Source organism: Oryctolagus cuniculus, chromosome 12 (genome assembly GCF_964237555.1).
Source record: "Oryctolagus cuniculus chromosome 12, mOryCun1.1, whole genome shotgun sequence".
Classification (NCBI taxonomy): Eukaryota; Metazoa; Chordata; class Mammalia; order Lagomorpha; family Leporidae; genus Oryctolagus; species Oryctolagus cuniculus.
The window spans coordinates 38,313,792-38,333,916 of record NC_091443.1 but is presented as its reverse complement, the minus strand read 5'-3'; the positions used below and the strand labels follow the sequence as shown (position 1 = coordinate 38,333,916).

The window sequence follows — 20,125 nt, the reverse complement described above, 5'->3', positions numbered from 1 at the left end:
GCTTCCTCCTGGTCTCCAATGTGGGTGCAGGGCCCAAGGACCTGGGCCATCCTCCACTGCACTCCTGGGCCACAGGAGAACTGGACTGGAAGAGGAGCAACTGGAACAGAATCTGGCACCCCAACCGGGACTAGAACCCGGTGTGCTGGCGCCGCAGGAGGATTAGCCTACTGAGCCGTGGTGCCGGCCCAGTTTAGTATATAATAAGTAAACATTTCAACAATTTGCACCCACACAAAAACACGAAGTATAAAGTACTGTTTGAGTACTAGTTATACCGTTAATTCACATAGTAGAACACATTAAGGACAGAGATCCTACATTGGGAGTAAGTGCACTCCTGTTGTTGATTTAACAAATGACACTCTTATTTATGGCATCAGTAATTACCCTAGGCTCTTGTCGTGACTTGCCAAGGCTATGGAAGCCTCTTGAGTTCACCAACTTCGATCTTATTTAGGCAAGGCCATAGTCAAAGTGGAAGTTCTCTCCTCCCTTCAGAGAAAGGTACCTCCTTTTTTGATGGCCCGTTCTTTCCACTGGGATCTCATTTGCAGAGATCTTTCATTTAGGTTTTTTTTTTTTTTTTTTTGTCCAGAGTGTCTTGGCTTTCCATGCTTGAAATACTCTCATGGGCTTTTTAGCCAGATCTGAATGCTTTAAGGGCTGATTCTGAGGCCAGAGTGCTGGTTAGGGTATCTGCCATTCTATGAGTCTGCAGTGTATCCCGCTTCCCATGTTGGATTGTTCTCTCCTTTTTAAATCTATCAGTTAGTATTAGCAGACACTAGTCTTGTTTATGCAATCCCTTTGACTCTTAGACCTATCAGTATGATCAATTGTGAACTGAAATTGATCACTTGGACTAGTGAGATGGCATTGGTACATGCCACCTTGATGGGATTGAATTGGAATCCCCTGGCACGTTTCTAACTCCACCATTTGGGGAAAGTCCGATTGAGCATGTCCCAGATTGTACATCTCCTCCCTCTCTTATTCCCACTCTTACATTTAACAGGGATCACTTTTCAGTTAAATTTAAACACCTAAGAATAATTGTGTGTTAATTAGAGAGTTCAACCAATAGTATTAAGTAGGACAAAAAAAATACTAAAAAGAATAAAGTAGTAAGTTGTTTCTCGACAGGATAAGGTCTGATCAAGTCATTGTTTCTCATAGTGTCCATTTCACTTCAACAGGTTTCCTTTTAGGTGTTCGGTTGGTTGTCACTGATCAGGGTGAACATATATTTTTAGATTCACATAGTTGTGATTCCAACAAATGATACACTTGATGACCTACCTTGCAAATGAGTAGCAGTAACTAACTATGTTGTTGCTTTTGGGCACAGCAGATGGTCTCTAAATAGCTTGGTGAGGAAAATGTTTGCTAAAGGTGATAGAGTAGACCTACTCTGTTTCCCACTTGCCCACGTCACTGGTAACATCAGGTCTCGGCTTAAGGAAATGTTAAACCTGAGGTCAAGGAGTAATTCCAAAACATTTAAATAAAGTACATATCCATTGTGGATAGTATTTTCTTTTCAGTTTCTACTGACTAAAATAAAATTTTTAGACTTTGCTCTAAGTTATGTGCAATATAGAGTTCTTATGGAGTTTATGTGAGTATTTGATGTGTATATATGAGTATATCAGGCATGAGGTATTATGAGGTTTTGATACCATTCTGATATGAAAGGGGATACTCAAGCAGGTTCTGTGAAAGAATTGTCAATGAATTTTCCTAGAAAGGAAATGCTACCATTTTGGACAAAAAAAGTAAATGCGATATATTTTCTTACATTTTGCAATTCTTATGTCTTATAATATGTATTTTACTTTTTTATTTTGAAAGATAGGAAATATATTTTTTAAAAAAGTAGAGAAATAGAACAACAGACACTGACACATGCATGGCCCAGCATCGGCAGTTATCCATTGTGATTCATGCGGTTTCATCTGCGTTCCCGTATTCTGCTTGTGCTGTGAATGCTTCTCCTTTCCTTCAATCCCCCATTCCTGCCCCAGGATGATACTTATTAGTGAAGCATATACCCATCAGGAGGCATATAATGTTTGAGTTTTTTTGTAATATTTTCAATATTTAGGATAGGATAAATTTCAATTTTTAACAAAATTTTTAATAGAATCAGCAGTGTAAAATGTTATTACTCATACATGCATTTTGTATTAATCATGATTATATTACATAAACCAAACATAGAGATACAAGTTTCTTGAAAGAAGAATTCCGGGATCAACACTGTGGCCTAGTGGGTAAAGTCATCACCTGTGGTGCTGGTATCCCATATGGGTGCTGGTTCAACTCCTGGCTGCTCCACTTCTGATCCAGCTCTCTGCTATGGCCTGGGCATGCAGTAGAAGATGGCCCAAGTCCTTTGGCCCCTGCACTCACTTAGGAGACACATAAGAAGCTCCTGGCTCCAGGCTTTGGAAAGCTCAGCTCTGGCCATTGCGACTATTTGGGGAGTGAATCAGCAGATGGAAGATCTCTCTTTCTCTGTGTCTGCTTCTGCCTCTCTGTAACTCTACCATCCAAATAAATAAAGGAATCTTAAAGAAAAGAAAGAAAGAATAATTCTTAGATTTTTAAAATGAAAAACCAACAATGTCTTTTGGAAAATATCTTTTTAGAATAATATATATTGCTTTATTTAATATTTTTATTGGAATACTATATAATCACTATCAATATTGTAGGTAATATTTTAAATTGATTTACCATTTAGGATAGGTTTTAAAAATATATATCTTATTAAGCAGAAATTTCAGTTGAGTATTTGCTTCTGAATCCTAAGAAACTATAGTGTGGTAAAAAACATAAAGGACAATACATGTAATTTATATAAAAGTATCTTATAATTTTTTAAATTTAATTTTTATTTATATAAAAGGAAATTGAATATTTTTCATATATACAGTTTTAAAAGCCTAACTACTTGTCGAATTTTTTATTTAGTGGAGGGTTAGCTTGTGATTATAAAGTAAATTGAAAGTATGTCCTCTCTCTCTCCTACTCTCTCTGTCTTTATAACACTGATATTCGAATAAAAAAAAGATCAAGTGGCCGCAACAGCCAGGACTGAGCTAGGACTCCATCCGAGTCTTCCAAAAGGTGCGTGGGGCACAAGTATTTAGGCCATATTCTGCTGCTTTCCCAAGCACATTAGCAGAGAACTGGATCAGAAGTGGAACAGCTGAGACTTAAACTGGTGCTCCTATATTGGATTCCATTGTCACAAACATTGTTGTAAGCTGTGGTTTAACCCAGTGCATGACAACTCCAGCCCCCAAATTTATATATACAATTCAGCTTATTCTTATTTTTAGGGAGCAGGCTTTGTGGCTTAGCAGGCATCCCGTTTGGGCACCTGTTTGATTCCTGGGTGCCTCACTTCTCATCCAGCTCCCTACTAATGCACCTAGAAATGCAGCAGAAGATATCCCAAGTACTTGGGCCCCTGTGCCCACGTGGGGGACATAGTTGGAATTCAGGCTCCTGGTTGTGGCCTGGTTGTTGGGGCCATTTGGGGAGTGAAGCAGTGAACCAGGATGGAAGAGCTTGCTCTCTCTCTCTGTGTCTCCCTCCCTCTCTCTAACTCTTCCAAAAGATAAATCTTAAAAAAAATTTTATTATCTAATACAGGCTGTTATTATTACGTACTTTTAATGAAAAAAAATGAAGAATGATTCCAAAGAAATTAGATATACTTTTGTAGTTCCTCAGAATAATAAATGGTGTGGTTGCAAATTTCTTGACATTGTACAAAAAATTAGAGATTGAAGCCTAATGTTACTTTGCTTCCTTTAAATATTAGATTTTTAGTTATATATTACAATCTAGAAGCTATCTTCAGTATTATAATTTTTTAAAAATGAAATCTTTTGTTTGCATGTAGCACTGTTTATTGAAAATTACAGCAATCTTAGCAAATTTAATAGATAAGCATTGTATTAATTATAAAATTGCTGTTAAGTGTTCAAAAGTCAAATTATAACTGCTGCTATTAGAGTATATTTATCATCACATATTTGCCTGTATTTTTTAATGTGTTTTTGTTAGTATTGTTAAACTACAGAAAGTGTAGAAATTATTAAATGGCTTATGCTCTGTTTGAGGAAATCTGTTAGTAGACAATACAATACTATATAATGAATAAAGAAAATTAAATGATTATACATTATTTTTAGAAAGACTCTATTTGATAGCTGTTTTATTTTAAGTTGCTGCTCATAACAGTTGTCATTATTGGTTAATTTAACCTGCTCTAATACTTTTTTGTCTGTGGTTTGCCAAGAATTTCAGTTGATGGTATGGAAATGTAAGCCTTGTGTGAAGCAGTATATCATTGCATCAGAACTTGACACCCACATGAATCTTAAGAAAACAGGCTGTTTGTTCCTTGGAAAAGCTATTCTATAAACTGACTTTGTTTTTATATTCTGTTCTCTGCTAGATTAAGTGACTTAGTTTAGTTTAGCTTAGGGCAAAACGTTTCAGGATATTGTAGAAAATCCTAGTATATGTTTAGACCTCTGAAAATAATACTAGTTTTTTGGTTTTTTTTTTTTTGACAGGCAGAGTGGATAAAATAATACTAGGTTTAAAGTTTTTTTTTTTAAATCAGCAGTCTGTGCAATGCCATATCCATTCTCAGTGTCATTTGCAAATGACATTGAAGAACATTGCAGTATTCAAAACAGTATATTGTTTTGTTCTCAAATGTTGAAAATGTGGAACCCATATATTTGAAACTCCAAATATTTATTTGTGTATCTTAATATGCTGTACTTTTACGTCTGCATTAGAATTCTACAGAGAGATAATCAGGAGATGTGCACGTGCACACACACACAACAGCGGTGGGGAGGGAGCCTTCACTGTTCATAGGAAATGAATATAATGAAAAAGTCATGCCTGGCTTTTTTTTTTTTTTTTTTTTTTTTGACAGGCAGAGTGGACAGTGTGAGACAGAGATAAAGGTCTTCCTTTTCCGTTGGTTCACCCCTCAATGGCCACTGTGGCCGGCTCACTGCACTGATCCGAAGCCAGGAGCCAGGGGCTTCTCCTGGTCTCCCATGCGGGTGCAGGACCAAAGCACTTGGGCCATCCTCCACTGTACTCTTGGGCCACAGAAGAGAGCTGGACTGGAAGAGGAGCAACCGAGACAAAACCTGGTGCCTTGACCAGGACTAGAACCCGGTGTGCCAGCGCCGCAGGTGGAGGATTAGCCTATTGAGCTGTGGCGCTGGCCCCATGCATGGCTTTATTTTTTATTTTTTTGCACCAAAATAAACTTATCTTTAAATTCCATTTTCTTTTCCATGAACTTTGTTTACACAAACACACACACACACACACACACACACACATACACACACAATTTATTATAAGGAATTGACCTAGGTGATTATGAAGGCTGACAAGTCCCAAGATCTGCAGTGGCAAGTGGTGACGCTAGAGTGGCAATGATGTAGTTCCAGTCTGAGTCTAAAGGCCTGAGAACCAAGAGAGCTGATGGAATAGTTTAAGAACTGAGGCTTGAGCCCAAAACAGTCGGACATTTTAGAGTCTGAAGGCAGGAAAGATGTCCTAGTTCCCTCTTGGTTTCTAGAGGTCGGTCTTTTAACTTTTTCTAGACTCTCAACTACCTGAATGGCCTAGTCAATTTAAGGAGTGCTATCAACCTCACTTATTGTACTGACCCAAATGTTACTCTCATCCAAGAATACCCTTGCAGATACCTAGAGCAATGGTTAAACAAATGTCTGGCACTAATGGCCCAGTCAAGTTGACACATGAAATTTGCCATCATAATGACCTTCAGTGATGGAAAGTAATTTTTTTTAATAGTAATTTTTTCATCACTAACACTATAACAATTGGGAACTGTCTTGTTTTGAACTTTTCACTCTACTTAAACTAAGCAAGCAAGCAAGCAAACAAATAGCTATAGTATAACTGTGTAACCAAATTATAATGGTAAAAGATTACTTAGGCAGTAATAATTTTTTCAGTTTAAAAGGAATTATAAAAATGACTTTCTTCTTATTCATTTGATTATCTCAGTTGTAATGGAATGATTTTCATCTTTCCTATTAAGAATAGAACTAGTACATGGTAAAAAAATCAAGTTACACATGTAGATATAAAATTAAAGATAAGTATTTTTTCCCTCATTTTTTAGCCTCCCTATTCTTAGGCTGTTTCTTCAGACTAACTACTAGTAATTGTTTTATTTTCTTTTTTGTTTTTAAGATTTATTTTACCTCTTTGAAAGTAAGAATTACAGAGAGAGAAGGGGAGGTAGAAGATCCCCCATCTGCTGGTTCACTCCCCAGACGTCTGCAACAGCTGGAATTGGGGCAGGCTGAAGCTAAGAACCAGGAGCTTCTTCTGGGTCTCCCATGTGGGTGCAAGAACCCAAGCACCTAGGTCATCTTCTGCTGCTTTCCCAGGTGCATTAGCAGGGAGCTGAATTGGAAGTGGAGCAGCCTGGATTTGAACTAGTGTCCATATGGGATGCTGGTGCTGCAGATAGCAACTTAACCCACTACACCACAGTGCCAGTTCTGGTAATTTCTTTCTTTCTTTTTTTTTAAGATTTATTTATTTATTTGAAAGTGAGAGTAACACAGAGAGGAGAGGAAGAGAAAGAGAGGTATTCCATCCGCTGGTTTACTCCCCAATTGGCTGCAACAGCTGGAGCTGTACCAATCTAAAGCCAGGAGCCTGGAGCTTCTTCTGGGTCTTCCATGCAGGTGCAGGGGCCCAAGGACTTGGGCCATCTTCTGCTGTTTCCCAGGCCATAGCAGAGAGCTGGATTGGAAGTGTAGCAGCCGGGACCCAAACTTGCACCCATATGGGATGCTGGCACTGCAGGCAGTGGCTTTACCCACTAAGCCACAGTGCTGACCCTGGTAATTGTTTTCCATGTGAAAAAAATACTAGGTGTATTCAAGCATGAATGTGTATGTAAGTAAAATTTTGTATTTTTTTCTGTTACTGTTTTTATTTTTTCTATGTTTCATGCTTATATTATTTTGACTAATGACATACCTGTATAAGAAACGTATATTTTTTAGAGAGATTTATTTATTTGAAAGGCAGAGTTACAGAGAGGCCAAGCAGAGGTCTTCCATCCGTTGGTTCACTACCCAGATGGCCATAGCAGCCAGAACTGGGCTGATCCGAAGCCAAGAGCCAGGAGCTTCTTCCGGGTCTCCCACATGGGTGCAGAGGCCCAAGGACTTGGGCATCTTCTGCTTTCCCAGGCCCTAGCAGAGAGCTGTATTGGAAGTAGAGTAGCCAGGACTTGAACCAGCACCCATATGGGATGCCAGTGCTGCAGATGGGGACTTCAACCCACTGCACCACAGCATCAGCCCCTATATTTATCTTATTTTCTATTTTATACCTAACTCAGACAGTGTCTAACTTACACTGTGAGGTGTTTAACAAGTATCTGTTGAAAGAATCTTCAACACATAGTACATTTAGATATTTTGGCTTTGTGATAAAAACCACATAGATTTTCTGTGTAGTTTAATCATTTCATTTTATCAGTTTTCTATTGATGGACAATTATGTTCTGGTGTCCCAATGATCATTTGTTTCTCCATCTGTCAATGCATCTGTCTATTCATCAAAGACACACTGAGTCCTTACAGTAAACCAAATATTCTTTGAAGGGTCTTGTTTTCATGTACCTTTCATGTAAATCATTGGCAGAGCTATATCAAAACCAATGAAAACCTAAGAAAAAAAATAGTTCAGTGAGGGTAGTAGCTCAAGTAGTGTAATGACAAAAGAGTATCTGCTTTAGATAGGATGGCCAGGCTAACCTTTTTGAAGAAATACTTGGGAGCAAGGTATAAATGACGAAAAAAAAAATGTGATTGAAAATTTGGGAGAAGTGAATTTTAGACAGAGGGTATAGCAAATATTAAAGCTCTGAGACAAGAATCAGCTTCCTGTTGTTCAAGTGACAGCAAGAATTGGAGTATGAATGGGAAGCTTGAGTATTTGTCTTTACAAATATGTACTTCTTTAATGAGTTTCTTTGTACATAACAATCTTTTTAGTTTAAGAACTGTGGGGTCAAGTAGTATATGCATTTTTAATTTGGTAGCTGTGGTGCAGGGCCATTTTTATACCATATCCTTTCTCCCTGAACTACTTCTTACTTTCCCTGGCTCTAAAGAACTTAAGTTGTCTGGGCCTTGGTAGGGATTGGGAACATTGGGTTAAAAGGATTCTTTTTGAGAGAGAATGTGCCAGGAGGCCATGAATGTTTGAGAGACTTTTGTATGATAAGATGAAGCACCAGTAGTAGGGCATAGGCTTATACTGTGTATGTATGTTCTGATAAAATGTTTGGCTCTCAGATATATAGTGCAAAGAAACTATTTCAATGCAGAAATTATCAACATTTCTCTGATATTTAAAAATTATTTTCCTAGTTACAGTTGGATATAATGCAGTATTATAAATGACTCCTTGTTTGACCTTGAATTCAGTTTATACAATTTTTAATCAAATTAAGAAGATATTTAGAAAAAAAAACTCCACTAACCAGAGCAAATCAAAATCCTTTGCAGAAGGCTTTTTGTAGAGGAGTTAAGAAGAACATTTTCTATTTATAATAGGTTTTAAAAAATCCTTAGTGCTATTACATTGGAGAATAAATGAAATTCCATTTTGAAATGTTTCTCTATGAAAGGGTAAATGTTAGAATCACAATTTTTAGACAATTTAGAAATTTTCACTGGTCAAAGAACACATTTTCTTTCAAGAAGTGTTTTAGTACTGAGTAAACAGAGTCAAGTCACATTTGAGGGCATAGAGCTGTTGTTTAAATTTTTCAATCTGCTTTTCTTTGATTGATGAATGCAGGAAACTGCAGAAATGTTGAGATTCCCGTGTACCTAGAGACAGAGAAGGGGATATACAGTTTGCCTTATATTGTTTTCTTCTTTTTGTGTCTCTTCCTTTTGAGAATTAAACAGTTGGAATAAGTTAGAGGATGGGAATCTGTGATGGAGATGATTTTAACTTAACAGGTTAATATGATATATTACGTTGGTTTTATTTTAAACAGAGGTGATTTTTCAGGTACAGCTTGTAAACAAACTTTAGTTCAAAACTGATTTTACTTTGCTTCCAGTGTAGTTCAGTAATTATAAAGAAATTAACATATTTTGTCTGGTCAGCATTTTTATTAAGACATCTAATTTATCTGATTTCTATTGTGAAATTATCTCAGAGTTTTAATGTGAACATATAATTTTTAACTTGAATTCTTGATACTAATTCTTTAAGGTAAGGACAAGAATTAGTATTTGATTAGCCTTAATCCTTTGTTCTGAGAAAGAGAGGATTGTAAAATATGTTGCATGTTTACAGATATCTATTTATATAATATGTAGATATAGAAGTTTTAAATGTTTGAATCATTAAAACATCTAATTTTTGCTTAAGGATATGCAAATGTGCCATTAAATCTGTTTTTTAAGATTTTTCCAGTTTAATGTGTGAATCCAAATTCATAAAGAGTTGGAAAAATGAGATGTCTGAGCTATAGGATTCACAGGGATTTCATATGAAGCCTATTTAATCAGGATAACACTGTTATTAATATTCATAATGTCAGCTGGAACACAAATGACAGACTATGGGGCCTAAAAATTTTACTTGGTGAATTTATTAAAAGTAGCTTAAAAAATTAATGGAATTTAAGTAAAGTTGGTGAATATGAAAATCTTGTGTTAGCAGAAAAAAAAATCTCTATTCAACTTTCTTTAAGACCATTTTGCATTGATGTCTTTTGACAGATTTCATTGGTACTTAAAGAAGAAAGATGCATGAATGGTCATTTAAGAGGATTTAAATACATTGGCACATTAATTTTTACATGAATAATAAGTACTTTCCAAAAGCAATTAACTTACAGTGTACAAGATATGAATTGAAAAATAAGACTCTGACATCAAGGGCAAAGCAAATGTGCTGTACATTTTAAACTTAGTGACAGGACTTTTTAATATTTTGATTTATTTTATAGTTTGCACAGGATCTGACTTAGAAAATGGTTATTTTAATGCATTTGAAAGCAAATTAGAAGGACATTAATTTAATGCTCTCCCACCCCCCAAATACTGGTGTAGTGATAAGCATTATCTTCTGCAAGTGCCATTTGCATTTATTGAAGAAGTAAACATTTGTTGTACTAATTACCTTATTTTACTATAGAATATGTTTAATTCTGTAGAAAGGCAAAGAGATGATACTGATTAGGCTCAGTGGTAGAAACACGTGTTTTAACAGCCATAATGAGTATGACTTAAAGTATAATAAATAAGCTTCTGAAAGTTTAATGCAAAAAGTTAAGGGCTCTCTGAGTAATATGCAAACAAATTCATCATACATTTACCCCAAGTGTGTGATAACTTGAAAATGGCTTAGCTAAGACCAGTATACATTTTAGTTTGGGTGAAATTTGTTACTCTTTGTTTTAAAATGTGCTTGTAATGACAGTTATACCAGTGATCAACCTGTTTTTACTTTTAAACTTCATAAAATCATTAATTTTCGACCATTATATAATGTTTTCTACTTATTATGAAGGCATAATTTAGCTATCAATAACATTCCATTTATGCTTTCCCAAAGCCATTGACCAACACTCCAGATGTTTCTAGAAGTTTAACTTGAAGCCTGTCAATGTCATGAAAGCATTTTTTGTTTCATTGAAGGAATAGGCATCATCTTGGATGTTTTAGGACTCAAACACAGAGCTTTAATGGAAAAAAAAAAAAAAACATAACTTTATTACATATGTTGCTGTATATTACTGTAACATAATATGTATATTTTTATTTTTCATATAAGAAATGAAATCAAATTGAATATTGGTTATTATTACTTTGTGGAGTGTTTTTAAAGTTAGGTTTTTTTTTTCTTTTTTATTGTGACTCTGAGATATTCACTTATATGCCCAGGAGAGGGCAGCATTTTACTATGTCAGGCTCTAAAAAGAATTTGCTCTGCTTAGACTGTCAATGTTTCTTGTAATTACTCCCAGTATATTTGTTGCTTGCTTATGAATTAACTTGCATTTATGGAACTAAATCATTCCAATCATTTAATTACACCTGAGGAGCTGAACTATAATTGCTTGCTTCCAACTAGGATCTGATATGGCTTGAGCAGTATTAATTTGGTGTTTACTTTTCTGAGTGCTAAAAGCATTAAAATGATTGTGCAATGGGATTACATTTTACTAATTGCTGGCATTCATTAGCTGGGTAAATGATGAGGAAGAGTGACTGTATATTGCAGAGGGATAAAATTATGGTTTTAAATAGTATATTACTAAGCACATTAAGGCCTGTAAGACATGTTTTAAAATACTCCAGAGGTTATTAAAGACTGTATTTTCTACATGTCTTGCTATATGAATCTCTTATTAAAATACTGCAATTATTATTAACCTTTTTGGGCAATATGTAGGGAAATGGCTTCATTGACTGGAACATATTTCTTTGATATTAATAACTTACTATATTTTCAGCTAATCCAAAAGTAAATGAGGAAGTTAGAAAAAGACTGCCAACTCCAGATCAACATATTTAGAGAAAATTGGAAAAGGAGAAGCTTACTACAGCTTTATTTGAGGACTTTTTAAGGAACGCAGTGTTCTAGCTGTGAGGTAAATGTAATTTTATTATCCTTAAAAACATGAAAAAATACTTGCATAGCATTTGTCATGTTTACTATGGAAGCAACTGTAAGAAAATACCAATAACTCCACAAGTTAATGTTCCTTTATGTGTTTTAAAAATTGAAAATATCATTCTTAAATTACTTTTACATGCATTAAGTGTTTGATATAAATACATACATGGCAAGTTTAAGTTAAAATTTTGAAATTTTTGTTGTAAAATTTATGGCAAACATAGTAAAAAATTTATTTTTCTTAAACATATGAAGTTAGAGAAAATTTAAGTTAAGTAAATTAAATGGTTCTCAAACCAAATAAGCACAAATGTCTAAAAACTTAACCTGAACTATAGTTATTAAAAGTGTGAAGAATAGGAGCTTTTACTGATAAAGATTTAATTTCATCTGCCGAAATATAGTTACTTGTCCCATTAAAATGTTTTAAAAATTTTGTCCTGTAAATTCTCTGTAAAACAAAAGTAAGGCTTAGGTGTGTTCTGATATTGTTTTAAGTTTATTTATCTAGAGTTGGCTTTATTTTAGCTTCAAATCTTGGAGCAAAAACCAGAGACACTGCCAGAGCAAACAAGAACAGAAGTACAAATGGAGGACTGGTCAAAAGGTAAGGACCTTTAAGGTATTAATGCCAGCCCTCCAGTGTTGTGCTAGTTCATGATACTGAATGAAGTGTGTTTATTCCAACTAATAATGTTAAGACAGAAGCAGGCGAGCAGGTGCGTGAACACACACACACACACACACACAGAGAGGCACATACACACAAGAGACTCACATATTACAAAATAGATACAAAGAAAGACATACAGAGAATGAGACATACTGAAAAGAGACATCAAAAGAGGAAGAAGAAAAAGACCTACAGGAAGAGAAAGAAACACACCTACATGCAAAGAAACAGAGAGAGGAGACAAATGAGTGAGAGAGAGAGGCACAGAGAAAAAGAAATACATGGAGGAAGAGACATAGAGAGAAGATACTTGAGTGAGACATACAGAGACAGAGACATGTAGAGACACACGGAAAGATACCAGAGTAAGACACACATGGTGTGCGCGACGCACACACACTCAAAGGAAGGAAAAATACCAGAAAAAAAAAAAAAAAACAAATGGTGTAAGGAGGGAAAGAGAAAATAAGAGTCAGACAGATGTATATATCAAAACAGAGGGGAAAGACATAGATCTGAAGATACACACACACACATACCCCAAAATACACTGAGACACACACAGACACAGAAGCACATATAGAGGCACAAGCATGTCATGAGACACACTAAGATAGACACTCACAGAGACAGTCAGAGGGAGCCAGGAAGATAGCTACAGAGTTTGAGATCTGCAGAGATGCACAATTGGAGATGAAGAAAAACACTGTGAGGCAGAGAGAGACATAGCACAGCCTCAGACTCAGGGACAGATTTTGAGAAGAAAACACTCACAGATATGCACAGGCAGAAAGACACAGCCCAAGAGACAAAAAGCCACGCACAGAAATCCAATTTAAAAGACAGTCTGAAGACAGACTGAGAGATGGCTGGCTGGATAGCTGGCTGGATGGACGGATAGATGATAGATAGAGATAGACGCATCAGCATCTACATAGGAGGAATGGAAGATTTAATATCTATTACAGTAATATATTGAAAATTTGAAATATTTGGTAAATAAATCATTCTGAATACGTTACATATAGTTGATGACTTAAATCTTTGTGTCTCTGTGTTTTTTATTTCCTCTCAATTTTATTACTTAAACAAATTCTTATTAAAAATCACATAGCCTTTTCCTTTTGTTTGACTTCACTTCTCTCCGTGGGGCTCTTTTCTTTCTTTTGTGTTATTTTTTAACTGTGTGTCAACCACATTATTACATTTTTTGGAAAGCAGAAGGCCATTTTAGAAGTCTATAACCATTTTATTAAGTAAGTTAATTATTACACATTTGTTTATGGTATAAAAGATAATGTGCTTTCTGAGTACCTTTTTCTGATTTCTGTGCTTGTTTTAAATTTCCATACTGGTGTACATCTTCTCCTACTTTTGTGTCCACCATTAGCAGATTCCCTTCTTATTTGTGACTCTGGGCTACTTTCTGTGTGCTCCTCAATTAGATAACTGATTGAATTGCATATAAAAGAGTAATACATAATACCTTAATAAGGTGGTTAAATATTTTTATGAAAAGTTAGTAATTATAGTACATGGGTATGTGACACTAAATTTTGATCTACTGTTTACATTCAAATTTATGATAATATGTTGGTATGAATTTAGAACCAATTTTTGTAGCTATTTTAATTAATTTATTCAAGTAATAGAATAAACATTCTTTCCTTGAGGAGTTCAAAAAAGCATTATACTCAGTTTATGTACAAAATAAGAAAAAGGAAGCAAATGATGATGTACCTATTTTTTATGTTCTGTGTTCACAGGTAACATCACTGTGAATCATGTTGTTCAAATTTGAGAACAAAGTATCTTTAAGGAGTCCAGGGAATTGTTCCTAGTATATCTAAGGAAGTAGAGGCTACGGAGGAAGGACTTATATAAATGTAAATAACTAGGGAAGATGTCAAGTAAGGAGCCACGGAAGCTCTCAGAAAAGGAAGGTGCTGGGTTTAAGACATAGATTGCCTAGATAGTTTGTAGGAGCCACAATCACAACAGATACTACTGAAACTGCATTACAAAAATAAGCATTTTTATAGGTATTACATTAGTAATAGGAGTAGCATATTACGTAGTATAAGTATCTGTTTATAAACGTTATTAACATAACAGAATTAAATGGGTAAGTGATAACTGGTATGTATAAACAATAAAATCTCTCATTGTCATCTCCTTGATAACCAGGTACTTGGGATTTATCTTAAAGCACAAGTTACTTCAAACTTCTGTCTTACACAGATGTCATAATCTGTTTTTGTGAGTAGTTATTTAATATGATTTACTTTTTTTAGAAATTGAGCTACTTAATTAATACTTCTAATACATAGATATGCCTTTACATTGTCTTACAAGTTTCATTATAAGAAGCACAGAAGTGGTCATTCTTTTCCTAGTTTTATTTTAGAAACATTGCTGGAATATTCTGTTGAAGTTGATTAAGTAGATAATGTAATAACTATATCCATTATTGATAATAGACATTGTAGACATTTCAGAAACTGAAAGAGCGGTTGGTAAGTGAGGTGCTGAAGACAAATACTGAATGTATCCCAGTTACTTTAAGTAGTTAAAAAAAGAAAAATCCTGAATAAATATCTTTTAAGGTGGTATGCATAATACAAGTGTGAATAAAATATGTGTTGTCAATGAACAATAGTAAATTATATTATTTTTGTGAAAGCCTTGTATTTTCAAGGTTCTTTTTTATCTGTTTTTAAGAAAAAATGAAATGTCATAATCAAAGGAGTTTATGTGAAATCAACCTTTGGAAAGAATGAGTTATCATATGATAGATATTAGCTTTTTTAGCATTTACTTCTTAGTATAAGAAAAAAAAATGATAAATAGTTCAGAAATCTCTTATGACTAATTATTTCAAATGTTAGAAATTCTTGAATATTTCTTTTATCAATTTTGGTGGTTTTTATTAACAGAAACATGGTCTAATATTTTATAATAGTCAACAGTCCTTTAGAAATAATTTACATATTGTTCATGGATAAATATGTCTGCTATACATATACCTACTTATAATAGTATAGATAAAAATGTGGCCTGGATTTGTAAAATTGAGAAAATTGTGAAACTAACTTAAATTTGAAACCTTTAGGGGTCAGTGTTCCCTAAGAAAGGTTAAAAAAGGTTACTGTGCCTACCAAAATTAAATGGTATGTCTACTATCTTTTAAATATTTCTTACTAATTGAAGATAACATGTGGTATGACAGGTACAGCTTGAAGAAACTTTAGGAAAAAACTTTTCAATTCAGTGAGTTTCTCCAATATTGATTCTAGATTTGTTATTTTAGGGATTCATATTTAATGTATATTTTACACATAGTAGTTATTTTTACTTATCTGTCATCTAAGTTTAGATACGGATTATATTTTTTTACATGTTCCCACTAGTTTTTATTTTTTCCAGTTTTATGTTTTATTTGGCGTGTAAGAAGTAAGAAGTTCTGATATTGTGTTTCACGGTCAATTGGCTATAAATAGCAGTAATATATTATTTATTTTTCTTTAAAAATGCGAGAAAGATTTTGAAGATTTTCACCATAAAGAAAGGATAAATGTTTGAATTATATATTTTTAAGCTAATTTTTTTTAAGCCTAAACATGAACATGATTCTAAGTGAGGAATCTTTGTACTCTTGTGAAACTTGGAGAGAGGAAAAACAATTTCTGGAACTGCTTATGTTAGTAGAATCTTTACATGTTGCAATTTATTGGAAGCTGTAAATGTTTTTTTTTAAAATTTATCTTGCAGGATTTAGTTGTCTTTTTTAATCATCATTTTATTTTAAAAAACAAAACAAAATAATTTTCTGCAAAATTGATCAGTGAAGCGTCCCTAAACAAAACTTGTAAGTTAGTATGTTGGCCTTTTATTGAGCCAAAATAGTGTTTGCTTATGCTTATCATTTTGAAGCTATATTACCATCAATCTCTATTATTAATGGTTTGCTCATCTTTCTCTCTGTTCACAGAGTTTACATTGTTTTTATTTCTTGTTCATCAGTTATTCTGTAATTGGATTATCAATAAAAGTTTTGAATAATTTACAAACATAAAAATACACAACTAAAGAAGCTTTACAGATAAACAGATATGATGCTTTTAAATGTCAATATGATTGTAGAATCTCATATCATTTTCATAAAATATTTTATGTTTAAGACAGAGAAAAAGGAAATGGGAAGTTGCTTGGAGTGAACATCCATTTTTACTAGTAAGATAGCTGACAGAAAAACACTTATTCGCTAGGTACTATGTATGATTAGGTACTTCTTCAAGACTTAGGTAATGTCATTGTGTTAAATTATAACACTTAAATTGTACATAATAATTGTTTTTCTTTATTAGAGGAAAGTAGAAAGAAGTAATAAATAATATAATTAGTATTTTTAGCTTATTGCCTATGTTTTCATTAGAAAGTAGGTTGTACTGGAGAACCAGTGCATTTAATGGTTTTCAGTAGAATGTATTGATAGAAAAGTCACCAGTTTTGGAGCTAGGTGAACATAAATTTCAATGTTTTAATGTTCTACGTACTAGCTACTTGAACTTGGGTGCAGGTTTCATAACTCTTTGTAAACCTGAGCCTACTTGTATATGAAATAGGAAGATGATTCCTTTTGGATTTTTCTGAAGATTGGGATGGTACATGTAAAGACTATTATAATGCCTAAAACAGGAAGTGAGTTTATTTAATATGTATTCCATCCACCAGAGTAATTATTTTTACTAACATGTTGGTGGTAGTGATTACAAATGCTAAAAAATATCATTGACTTATTTTACAAGACCTTTAAGTAAAGTATGATGGCTGTCATTGTTATTCCTTGCAGCTATGGAATGCAGATGTAGTTAAGTCATAAAAGTATTAATAAATGTTAATAACTATTTGAAATTAGTGTTAGTCTTAAAAATCTATTCTCTTCAAATATATTCAGAATATCTTTAGAGATTTGATTTTTCAAAATGGCATAGCTTATATTTAGTCTATTTATAGTATAGAATCTGTAACATTCTTTTAGTGACAAGTCTAATTTTTTCTGTATTAAAATTCCAATAGCAATAAGAATGATGATTAGTGGCATCAGAGAACACTTTATGTGCTGCTTCATTTTGGCAAGTGTCAGTTTAAGATTGTACTTAAAAATTTTTGTAGCGCAGAGGGGCCGGAAAAAAAAAAAGAAACATGTCTGAGAGATGATTTAATTTACTATTTTTTTCCATAAGACCTAGCTTAATAGAGTATAGTAGCTTCTCACACATGACCATAAGAGAATATTTGAGAAAATGGTTTTAGGAATACTGGCAGTTGGCCAACAAGGATTGATTCATTTCCTGTGGAAATGCTTAGGCTACTTTTAGAAGAATGATTGAGGTTATACTCTTTTATTAAAAAATTATTTTAAATAAGCTTATTAAATAAGATTCTGGACTTCTTTCTTTTTTAACTTGAATGATTCTATTACTATTCTTGCTCTCAGTAGAAAAATGGAGTTAAAAATGTTTACAAGGAAGGACAGCTTTGTTTTCTAGCTGGTTATAGCATTTGTTATGAAATATATGTTTTGAAATTCATCATTTTTAACTAGAATACTTAACTTTGGTACAGTCATGTCAAATTCTTTTTAAAAATTATTTCTTGACATTTTAATAGACTTTATTTTTTAAAGTAGTTTTAGATTCATAACAAAATTGGGAAGAGTACAGAGAATTCCTGTTTACCTCCTACTCCTGGCGTGTGAAGCTTTTCACACCTCACCATCAACATCCATACCACAGTGGTAGATTTGTTATAATCAACAACATATTTATAAATTCTTAATAAGATAAAAAGTTTATGAGATCATAGGTATCAATCAGTCTTCCTGCCTGCCTTTTCCTATCCTACCCCTCCCTTCACTTTCTTTCTCTTTCCTTCCCTCTGTCTCTCTACTAAAGAGTGTTTTATATCACTTCAGCGTATACTCTTCATATGGAATTCTTAGTATATCTTGTCTTCCATATTATAAAAAATAATCATTAATAAGAAGAAACTGCACAAAAAATGATGTTTGTCCTATTTAATAAGATCTCCTGTTCCCCATTTGTTTTCTATTGGTATGATTTTTTTTTTTTGTAGAACTTAAGACTGTATGAGTATTTATTTGGCTTTAGGAAGTACTGATTGCTTTTAATATGTAAACTCTTTCAAATTTATTTGTGGCCATGAAAAATATGAAATATATGTGTTTTTTTTTTAAGTATAAAAGGCTAGTTAGAGTGGTCAGAAGTTTTTTGATTTGTTTAAATTTCTCCATACTTAAGATTCTGAGCTCTTATTCATTTGATTATGACATTTCTTGTCAGAACACTTCCTGGAATATATTTACAGCATAAACCTTGATACAATATTACCTAATCTTTAATTTTCCAGGAATTAGATTTTTGGTTTAACATATTTAAGGTGATTGTTGTGATCTCCTCTGTGTGATTACTGTAAAGTTCTGAGGGTGCATTGGCACTTAGGAGACCAAGGTCAATGTACATTGGTATAAAAACTAAATTTAAGGACATTTACAGAATTGGTCCAAGTTGACTCTGGACCAATGATACTACTTCCTGGATTTAAAAGTATTAAAATAGTTTTTAAATTGTCTCTAAAATGTCAGAGTTACATATTTTAGTGTATATTTACTGATTGCTTTTTGGATATAAATATATAGCAGTAGAATAAAATTTTCGTGGAGGGGTTCACCAAATACTCCAACTTTTATACCTTGTCATGTAGGTGATTATTATCTCCTCTGGGAAACTTCAGATATAATTTTTTCATTGTGTTTTGATTGGTTTGGGGCATATGAAAAAAGCAAACAGAAAAAGTTAGACTTCAAAATTTTGAAAATGGTTAAGCTGATGATTTTATAGTCTAAATTATGAACTAAAGTATTCTAATCTGTAGCATTTGGTTAAAATTAATACCCTTTGCCAAATGGTAAAATTGTGTCGACAGTTTATATGGTAAATATATAAGGTAAAAAGTAGCATTTTAAAAAATCATAGTTTGACTTCAATTTTATTTTGACTAATTTTAGTTTTCATTATAACCATTTAGAACTTTAAAATCAGGATACCAGTGGGTAAAAAGTGAAAATTGGTTGATTCATATTGATAAAGTCATGCATGTTACATAGAAACTGAATGTGTTTTTTTGCTGTTTTATTATCTTTTAAATTAATCATTAAATCCTCCTTTTAACTATAGTTTTGCTGTTTACACTAAGGTAATTTGATGTGTTCTAAAATTGACCAACATAGTTAGCTAACATAACTAACAATGTTTATTGAATTTTTTTAGTATAGAAATATAATTAAAATTAAGGCCAAGATACTCTTATTCCCTTCTTTAATTGTTGTTCTCCCAAATTTTCAGATTAATATCAATTCCTAGAAGATTAGAATAGATATGGTTTATTTGGCATTCATTTCCTTGAGCCAACAAGTGATGAGGGAAGTCAATGTGATAGGAAGATAGAACAAAATCTGGTCTTTGAAGTTTCAACTTTTGTACAACTCTAAGATTCGCATTATGGAATGCCAAGTGTTCTGTGTCCTTTTCCAGATTAATGTAAATGTAAATAAATTATAATTTGAAAAAATTCCTATTTTAAATAGATTAGATGATTTTAAGATTTTTATCA

General features: G+C 33.3%; 1 protein-coding gene across 6 annotated transcripts in view; it reads left to right on the top strand.

The window, feature by feature from the left end:
* The window catches only part of MIPOL1 (mirror-image polydactyly 1), a 353,299-nt gene that overhangs the window by 39,304 nt on the left and 293,870 nt on the right, over positions 1-20,125 (top strand). For 3 of the 6 annotated variants that reach the window (XM_051822777.2, XM_051822774.2, XM_070053733.1), the window contains exons 2-4: positions 6,280-6,596; positions 11,594-11,731; positions 12,286-12,364. The exons of 1 other annotated variant lie outside the window; for it this stretch is intronic. In XM_051822777.2, the coding sequence (XP_051678737.1) occupies positions 12,346-12,364 (19 nt within the window). In that variant the 5' untranslated portion in view covers positions 6,280-6,596; positions 11,594-11,731; positions 12,286-12,345. Of the gene's footprint in view, positions 1-6,279; positions 6,597-11,593; positions 11,732-12,285; positions 12,365-14,617; positions 14,690-20,125 lie in introns of all 6 variants that reach the window. 2 more of the 6 variants (XM_051822775.2, XM_017348269.3) reach the window with 2 other exon arrangements.